This window comes from Ursus arctos, chromosome X (assembly GCF_023065955.2).
Source record: "Ursus arctos isolate Adak ecotype North America chromosome X, UrsArc2.0, whole genome shotgun sequence".
Taxonomy (NCBI): domain Eukaryota; kingdom Metazoa; phylum Chordata; class Mammalia; order Carnivora; family Ursidae; genus Ursus; species Ursus arctos.
Window position 1 is genome coordinate 56,272,627 of NC_079873.1, and position 9,178 is coordinate 56,281,804.

At 48.1% G+C, this 9,178-nt stretch overlaps 1 protein-coding gene across 2 annotated transcripts in view; it reads left to right on the forward strand.

Annotated features, from left to right (window-relative positions):
• Nucleotides 1–7,318, forward strand: part of KIF4A (kinesin family member 4A) — a 108,215-nt gene extending 100,897 nt beyond the window's left edge. For both annotated transcript variants that reach the window (XM_026485737.4, XM_057312274.1), the window contains 3 exons: nucleotides 4,456–4,572; nucleotides 6,116–6,238; nucleotides 6,513–7,318. In XM_026485737.4, coding sequence (XP_026341522.1) covers nucleotides 4,456–4,572; nucleotides 6,116–6,238; nucleotides 6,513–6,716 — 444 coding nt within the window. In that variant the 3' untranslated portion in view covers nucleotides 6,717–7,318. The remainder of the gene's footprint in view (nucleotides 1–4,455; nucleotides 4,573–6,115; nucleotides 6,239–6,512) is intronic.
• The last annotated feature ends 1,860 nt before the right edge of the window (nucleotides 7,319–9,178 follow it).

Here is a 9,178-nt window from a genome sequence, read left to right on the forward strand (position 1 = left end):
CTTTCAGCTCTACTTCCCACTCTATATAAAGAATCCGTCTATTAGAGTGGTTCTCAACTGTGGTGTTGGGACATGCTGGTGGGTTGTCAGCTGTTGTGATACACACACATGTACACACAGGCACAGGCACACCATGTACCACATATGTATATATTTGAGGTCATGCCTGTGGCAAGGTCATGTTCCCTCTCTTACATTCTGATCTGGGTCCTGGGCGTGAAAGAGAACAGGAGGAAGTTATAGCTAGTGAAATGGCATTCATGTGATGAATGCATCTGTCGTGTGTGTCATGACTGTTCCATAATAGCACTACCGGGTGCTTATCTAATCTCTGTCTGCTTGAAAACTTCTAGTACTGGGAAGCTCACTAGGGTGGCCCATTGTAGTCCACTAACTGTTAGGAGGTTGTTCCTTGTTGAGCTAAAATGTACTCTCCTATAAATCATCCCAGCGGGGATGACTGTGTAGAAGTCTAATTTTCTTCCTTAGCACGGCCATTCAGATACCACTCTCATTCTGTTATCCCTTTAGCTAAAATAGAGACACACTGACAGGACAATAGAATGTTTTGGAGGCATTTAGAAGAATTTGTGTATGTGAGAGGACCATACCCAGGCTATTGCAGTCAGTGGATCAGTGTCATCTTGGTAAGGTGTCTCTAGGACATGTCAGAGAAGCCTGTCTTTTATACTGTATTAGTCAAAGAAGCAAGATTTTTTTTTATTATAATGTCCAGTATTGGCAAGGGTGACTAATGTGGGCATTCCTGTCTATTGCTATTAGGTATGCAAATTGGGGTACTTCTGGAAAGCAACTTGAAAATATGTATCAAAAATCTGGGACCCCTGGCTGGCTCAGTCGGTAGAGCATGTGACTCTTGATCTCAGGGTTGTAAGTTCAAGCCCCACACTGGGTGTAGAGATTACTTAAAAATAAAAATCTTTTTTAAAAAAGTATGTATCAAAAATCTTAAAAATGTTCCCTGTCCTTTGGCTCAGTAAGTATACACATAGGAATTTATACTAAGAAAATAGTCACTGGTGCATAAAAAGATGTATTCATTCAACAAACCTTTTGTGAGCACCTAGCTATATCAAGCACTGTTTCTAGGTGCTGAGGATACAACAAACAAGACAGGTAAGATCCTTGGCCTTATGAAACTAAACACATTCTTGTGGCGAGAGATAGCACAATGACCAGAAAACCAAATACAGTAATTTTAGATGATGATAAGAGATACACAGAAAATATAGTGAAGTCATAGAGAATTCTGGGGTAGGAAAAGAGTTCTTTAAGAGAGTGCTTGGGAGAGGCCTCTCCAAGGAGGAGTTACTTAAGCAGAGATCTCAGCCAAGTGAAGGAGCAAGTCAGGGAAAGAACCAGAGGGAAAACATTTCAGGAAAAGGGAACAGCAGATGCAAAGACCTCAGGCAAGAATGGGTTTGGTTTATCAAGGAACAGGCCAAAAAGGCCAGGGTAGCTGGAGAGTACTGAAAAGTGGGAGAGATGGGGCACCTGGGTGGCTCAGTCGTTAAGCGTCGGCCTTCGGCTTAGGTCATGATCCTAGGGTCCTGGGATCGAGCCCCACATCGGGCTCCCTCCTCAGCGGGAAGCCTGCTTCTCCCTCTCCCACTCCCCCTGCTTGTGTTCCCTCTCTCATTGTCTCTGTCAAATAAAGAAATAAAATCTTTTAAAAAAAAGAAAAGAAAAGTGGGAGAGAGTAGTCAAGGTCAGGCCAGAGGGGTAGTTAGGGGCCAGCCCATGGAGAGCTTTGTCGATGGCAGGAAGATTTAGATTGTGTTTATGTAGCAGGAATCTATGGTAACATGATTGGTAATAAGAAGCAATTTCTTTGAAAAGAATCTTAATATCTAATACTAGGGGGCTGGTTAAATAAATTGACATTTACATGATGAAACACTATATACAGCTATTAAATATTTAAAATCATGTTTTCAATTTTCACATTTTTAAAGTGATATATATTAATCTCAAAATCAGGAAAAAGGATATTATAGTGGTTTCTTTTACCTTCACAACTAACAGAAGAATGATGGTTGTTCTATGAGAGAGACTTAAGGGCTTGTGTTTAACTGTAAACTCAGTATGGATTCACAAAGATACAACAAAGGAAAAAAAGCTACAGTGATTTTTAGGCTTCATGAACAAGACCGTTGGGTCCGTAACAAGGGCGTTGTGTTGTGTCAGTCTACCTCACAATGGCCACACCAAAATTAGAAAGTGGTGCTCATTTCTGGATGTCAAAATTAAGGATGAACTTGGACAAATTGCTGCGTGGCCAAGGTGGTGAGGGTTCTTAGAAACCATGTCCTGTGGAGGATCATTGAGGAAGCTAGGTATATTTAGCTTTGAGAGGCTCTGGACAGAGGGGCACTGCATAGTGGAAATTATGCTCAGGGTTTGCACAAGAATGCTGTGCAAGTGTGGTTGAACTGATTCCTTATCGTTCCAGATGGCAGGACTGGGTCCTGTGGTCAGAAGTTATATAGAAACTCTCCTCGTCTCACGATAAATAGAGCTTCAGATAATTAGGCCAGGGACATTAGAGAGGGGGCTTCATACATCAAATCAGGCTCCAGACGGTCACCGAGGTCTCTTCTGACTCTACTCCGTCATTCTGTGAGCTCTGCCACCTATGTTTGTTCCAAGCCAAACTATCCCCCCTTCTTCCACCATTTCTCTTATAACATTGCTTCCTAGAACACAGGTCACCTGTGTCTTTTTTTTGTTTAATGTCCTCTTTATTAAACACATAACATACACTAAACTCCCAAACGTGTGCCCAAGGAAATATACTTACTGATTAAGTGGGTTTAATACATGAAAAGCACTTATAACAGCGCTATATAATAAGATACCACTATATAAAGTTTCAAAACATGTAAGATCATTCCTTCCGTTGTTTAACAGAAACTCATATGTGGTTAAAAAAAAAAAGACCTGCGTGGGAATGATAAACACCTAATTCAAGAGACTTTGCCCCTGGGAGAAAAGGAGGTGAATGGGATCAGGAAAGGGTAGGTAGGCAGCTTCAGTTGTATCTGTATTTTAGTTATTAAGGGAAGAGTGAGAACATAAGTGGATTTTGTTACTGTTCTCTATGCTTTTACAGACCCGAAAAAAATTATGATGCCCTAAAATAGGGCGTGTTCTATCAAACGGGGTCTAACTGACCCAGAGTCTAGTGAAGCAATTGCTTCCCCTGATTTTCAAACACGGGCATCATGCTGTGTCAGTCTACCTCACAATGGCCACACCAAAATTAGAAAGTGATGCTCATTTCTGGATGTCACAATTAAGGATGAACTTGGACAATTTCTGCCTGACTGCTTGTTGACAGCGATTTCACACTGTTGACTCATGGAGCTTGCTGACACCTCACAGCCTTAGGCCCCTTTTGCACAAACTACTTTTAAGCCAGATCGTCCCCCATATTATATTTATACGGCTGATGTGGGGAGAACCCAGATGCCAGACTTCTGTTTATCCTTCTTAGAACTTCTCTTTCGACTTGCAGTCCAGAATTCCAGCCTGTCAAAATATTTTTGAATTGTGATTCTGTTATCTTATTTTTTTTTAAATAATTTATTTATTCATTCGACAGAGAGAGAGACAGCCAGCGAGAGAGGGAACACAAGCAGGGGGAGTGGGAGAGGAAGAAGCAGCCTCCCAGTGGAGGAGCCTGACGTGGGGCTCGATCCCATAACGCCGGGATCATGCCCTGAGCCGAAGGCAGACGCTTAACCGCTGTGCCACCCAGGCGCCCCTGTTATCTTACTTATTAATCATCCTTCCAGTTTTGTGTCATTGTTACAGCCCATAAACATGCCTACCTTGTAGACTGGTTATGAGAATCAAATGAGGTTTTGTATTTATATATATGAAAGGACTCTGAAAACTGTAAAGTGCTATACAAATGTAAATGATTTTATTTCATATTGTCGGTGATTGATTAAACTGCTGAGCACATAACCCAGGCCAATGCTGAACAAACTGCAGAAACGTGAGTTGGGTGAAAGTACCGCTGGGTAGATCTAAAGATATCGAGCAAGTACACTCAGCCCTTGAATACACCTAACCCTACTACCATCCACCTTGCAATTCGTCACTTTGACCATAAAATTATCATGAGAGGCTTTGCCAGGTACCCTGCATTATTATGGTATCCCTCCAATCTGTCCTTCAAGGATGCAGTCCAAACAAGAAAATGAATTTGTCTAGCATGACGTGTGGTCAGGCAGCCTCTCGTGGTTCTGGGCATCACTGTTTCACTAAAGAAGAGGGGAACTGAGGAGAAAGAAGCTTGGTCAAGTTTCCGTTTCCATTTTCCACTTTCCATGTTTTCTAAAAAGGCTTGCAAATGAAGGGGAGGCACTTTAAATTAGTCTTCTAGCCCTTTCAGTAACGGGTGTTTCTCCAAACCTGTTTTTGCAGTGTTCCTGCAAGGGCTGGTGTGGGAACAAGCAGTGTGGGTGCAGGAGACAAAAGTCAGACTGTGGCGTGGACTGCAGCTGTGACCCCTCGAAGTGTAGGAACCGCCAGCAAGACAAGGTAGGACCGGCTCTGTTGCGCCTCGCCATCCCTTCGGGCCTCCCACCAGTTCTAACCACCCTAAAGCCTGGCATCTCCTGCACAGCTCTTCCTACCCTTCTCGTGCCCTCTGCAACAGAGACATTTCACTTCTCGGTCCTTCTTCCTCTGCGCTAGTCTTGTTGATGAGCCCCTTCAGAAACCACAGCCCTTCCCAGGAGATTGCCCCACCCCCAGCCTCGGCTGTAAAGTTTTGGTACAGTTTCTGATGCCGGAACAAGGAACAGGAGAGCAGGCAACTACAGGCACATAGACACGCAGGACCAAACTAGTCCGGAGGCTTAGCTGGAGCTCTAAGGGCCACGTGGCAGCTTCCAGGAAGGAGCTTAATCCTGACATCTTGAGACATCAGTGCTTAGACCCTCTCCATGGGAACCAACTATTCCGTGGCTCTAGGAAAAGACCCACAGGAACTCGGTCTTTCCAGTAGTCACTGTTGTGGGCCAAGTTAATTGGAGCTGTCCTCCTTATATTGCTTCCGGGAAGAGCAGACTTGGGGAAATAAAGATCGCCTTATACCTACCTGTGCCCGTGGCAGCAGCTTATTCCTCCAGCTCTCTACGTGATCTGTGATGACTCTAGCAAGCTCAGCACAAGGATCCTTCATCGTGCATTTCTGGAATGTCTGCATGTGAACACTTCTGCCCTGGGGCTTCTACTACAGTGACTTCTGAGGCAGGGAGTCATTAGAGGACTGACGTGGCAAGTTGGGGGTCAGGCTGAGAATCGTAGAGGTAGCAGGGACCTTCAGGAGTCTCTGTCCCTGTGGTTCTTCCAGTTTGGCTTCTGGAGTCCTACAGTGGCTCCATGGACGTGCTTCTGGAACGGAGGACCATGGCCTGGCTCGGTTTGACCCCACGTCGATCAGAGCAACTTGCCCTTTACTTGTTTCTACACAAGGCTTCCTGTTAGGATGTCAGTTGTCAAAGCACTGATCTAGTCCCATGCTCCCATTATACAGGGAAGGAAAGTGAGACCCAGAGATAAGCTTAAGTGACTCACCTAATATTACGCAGCTGGTCATGACAGCTAAGATTAGACCTCGGGCTTCCTGACTCTCAATCCAGTTCTGTTGCCATGACAACAGGCGATAATTCTAATCCAAGCTCTACCACAGAGTTGCCCTGTTACCTAAGTAACTTTTCACTCTTGGCCTTAGTTCCCTTCTCTGAAAGGAAGACTAATACAACATCCTGTAGACATGCTAAAAACGATAGTGCAGATTACAGAGGTTGGAAGACGAATCAAAGAAACAAGCAAGGCTTGGCCTTGTTTTAAAACACTGCTTTGTGATGTCCCCTCTGCTGCTCTCCTACCCGGTCCTTTGCCTTCGGAAGCTGTCTTCAAGCATTGCAACAGCAAGAACCCGCAAGCCGGGTCTCCCTAAGACTTGTTTTGACTGACCGATGAGGCCCTCAGAGCTGGTACCTCACTGCTTAAAGGGGAGCAGACTGATTTTGTAACCCTCGTGGCTGAACTCCTAATATACCTGTCTGATTCTCAGGATGGCTTGGGCACTGTTGAGCGGACCCAGGATTCCGAAGGCTCTTTCAAACTGGAGGATCCCACAGAGGTTACCCCAGGATTGAGCTTCTTTAACCCTGTCTGTGCCACTCCCAACAGCAAGGTAGGTGGGCTAAAGGCCGGCATTTCTGACTGTCTTGGCGTTCATCTCTGCATTGGCTGTGACAGAGTGCAGCGGGAGGAAAGGGGGCAGAGGTATAATCAGCTTGCTGGGGAGTGGGAATCGGGCATAGGCCAGAGACTTTTTTTTTTTTTCCAAGAGACCAGTCTTGGGGGACACCTCATACTGCAGTGTGCTGAGCATTTGTAGCGGCAAGGCTGGGCAGAGCCTGTGCCCCGACCCCACATCTCTTCATACCTGCCTCTGTCCTTCCTAGATCCTGAAGGAGATGTGTGATGTGGAGCAGGTGCTGTTAAAGAAGACAGCCCCAGCTGCCCCCTCCCTTGGCCTCCCGGAACTGAAACACGTAGCAACAGACTCCCAAGAAAATAAAGCTCCAGGGAAGAAGAAGAAACGAGCTCTGGCCAGCAATACCAGCTTCTTCTCTGGCTGCTCCCCTATTGAGGAGGAAGTCCACTGAAGACGGACTTGTCACGTCTGCCCCTGTCTGGCATGGGAGATGCTTTCAGGTTGCAGCCAGAAGGAGTTTCTTTAACGACTCCTCTGGATTTCGGGGTCCTTGCTGTTGAAAAAAAAAAAAAAGAGGGGACAGCAGGTTACCACAAGGGAGGAAATCTTTGTTGGATGTTGGCCCTTACTCTCCAGCCCCTAGCCCCAGACTACTACTCTGTCTTCTCCAGGAAGGATGCTAAGCCACCTGCTGAGGAAAGAACCAGCCGACCTTCTTGATGACTCATCAGGAGCCAATCCGCAGTATAATCTAGCTCTTTCTTAGTTGTGAGCGGGTAAGGCTGCCCACCCTGCCTCCCCGGCGGGGATGAGGCTGAGGCTGTCTTACCTCTAGGTTGTCTCAGCCTGACGGCAGAGCCTGGCCGAGGTTGGAGGCCTGGCACCAATCCTTCATCCCCCATCAGGAATGGAGGTGACTTTGGAATCTTTCCTGCCCTGACCATCTCTGGATTTTAAGTGTTTTAACAGTGCCCTCAATTGTCTTCCATGTTGCTGAGGTAAATGAAATCTTTTAAAATGTTAATGTTAAGTAAATAAATAAATCTTAGTCTAGCTACTGTTTGGAAAGACCCTCTGTGCCAGAACCAGAAATATGCCCGTGTTCCTCGGCCCCGGGGAAGGCTCTCAAGGAGAATCAGTGCAAGCACCCAAACCTCACTGCCTTGTAGCAGCTAGGCCTTGAACCCCGGCCTAGCCTACACTGAAGCTTCTTGTGTGACTCTGGGGGGGCAGTGGTAGCTGTTCTGAATGCCCTGCAGCCCGCTTTCTTGGCATAGCCTTGGTGTGGGACCACACCGCTGCCCAGTCCCAGGACAGCACAGTCCTGGCTGCCTGCTGTCTCCTTTGAAAGGGGAAAGGGGGGGCTGTTGTTTACTCCTTACTATGCATCAGGGTTCCCCATCTCTGCTTCAAGCCAAAACGAGGCCAGCCCCCGGGCCTGCCAACAGACTGCTGACTGGCCTTGCAGCCTTTTGAGGAGCTTGCAAGCCCTGGGCTAACTATCCATGTGTTCTGAATCCCAGTCCCCTCCCCCGCCCACCCAACTGAAAGCTCCCAAAGCATCCCCCAGAACTGGGCCCACGAAATCCAGGACTCCTCTAGAATCCAGCAGACCCCAAGAGAAGGAAACTGAAGGACAACCTGTCTCAAATGAAGCCTGCAGGAGGACTAGGTGACCAGGCAGCCCTCTCTGGCCTCCTGCCAGCAAGCAGCCCAGCTCCTCTTTGCATTTTAATGACAAGGGAGCAAGGGAGCCTCTTGCCATTGCCAGCTAGAGCCCCTGGACACAATGGGAAGGCAGAGGGAGGGGGGCCAGCTCTTGGCAGAAGAGAGCCAGTCTTCCTTCTCACTGTTCCAAATCCAGTACGTGTCGGGGGAGGGGTAAGCGAGTTTATTCCCAAAGAAGAGGTTTTTTCCCACCAACGCTGTGCAAGCCTCCCAGGCTTTGAGCCGCTTCATCAGCCAAAGGGTAGAGAGGGAAGGTCAGTCAAGCCAGCAACCCCCCCAGCCCTCATCCCACCCAGAGAGAGCCCCGTGCTTTAGCGCTAAGCTGACTGCAGCAGGCTAGCCAGCCTGCTCCTGCGGATGGTATGTATAGTAGCATCTTTCGCACGTGTTCATCTTCCAAAAGCTTGTGACCCTAACACTACACTCTTCAGATGATTCCTGGAAAGAGACTTTAGATACCTTGGGGACAAGACAGCAGGAATGACACAAGTCTCGCTACATCCAGAATGATCATCTCCTGTCTGGGGTGATGGGGGGAAGAGGAGGGCTACTAGTGTCACCCAGGATTCACAAGGCCCATGGGGACCCAGGGTCCAGAAACAGGGCGACCTGCTGCCCAGAGTGTAGGAAGTAGCTTGCAACCCCGTGTGGGGTTTTCGATGCACCTTATAGAAGTGGAAGTAGGATCCCAGGAGGGAAAGGAGGCTGATGAATCAAGGCGATCCTCCCAGGGAGCTTGAGGGAAATGCTAAAGACTCTCTCTCTCTCACACACACACACACACACACACACACACACACACACGCGCGCGCGCGCGCGCACACACACACAAACACACACACGCACACACACCCCTTCTTCCCAGGGGGTTGGCTGGGCCCCTTCTCCTCACTGCCAAGTCGCAGAGTTGTGTGGTCACCTCCCCCCAGCTTCCCGCCCGCCAGTGCCCTCAGCCCTCGCCTCCCTGAGCCAGGACAAAGCCCCGGCAGTGACTGAGAGGGGAACAGGAGGAGGGACAAGAGGGATGGGGAGGGCCCGCACAAAGGAAAAGGAATTCCTCACGCCAAGCCCCCTGACCGGCAGCGAGTAAAGAAGCAGATCTGCTCTCCCTCCCCTTCCCCCCTCCCACCATCCCCCCCCACCCCAGGCTGGGCACTGGCCAGAGAGCAGCTCAAGTCCTTCGGA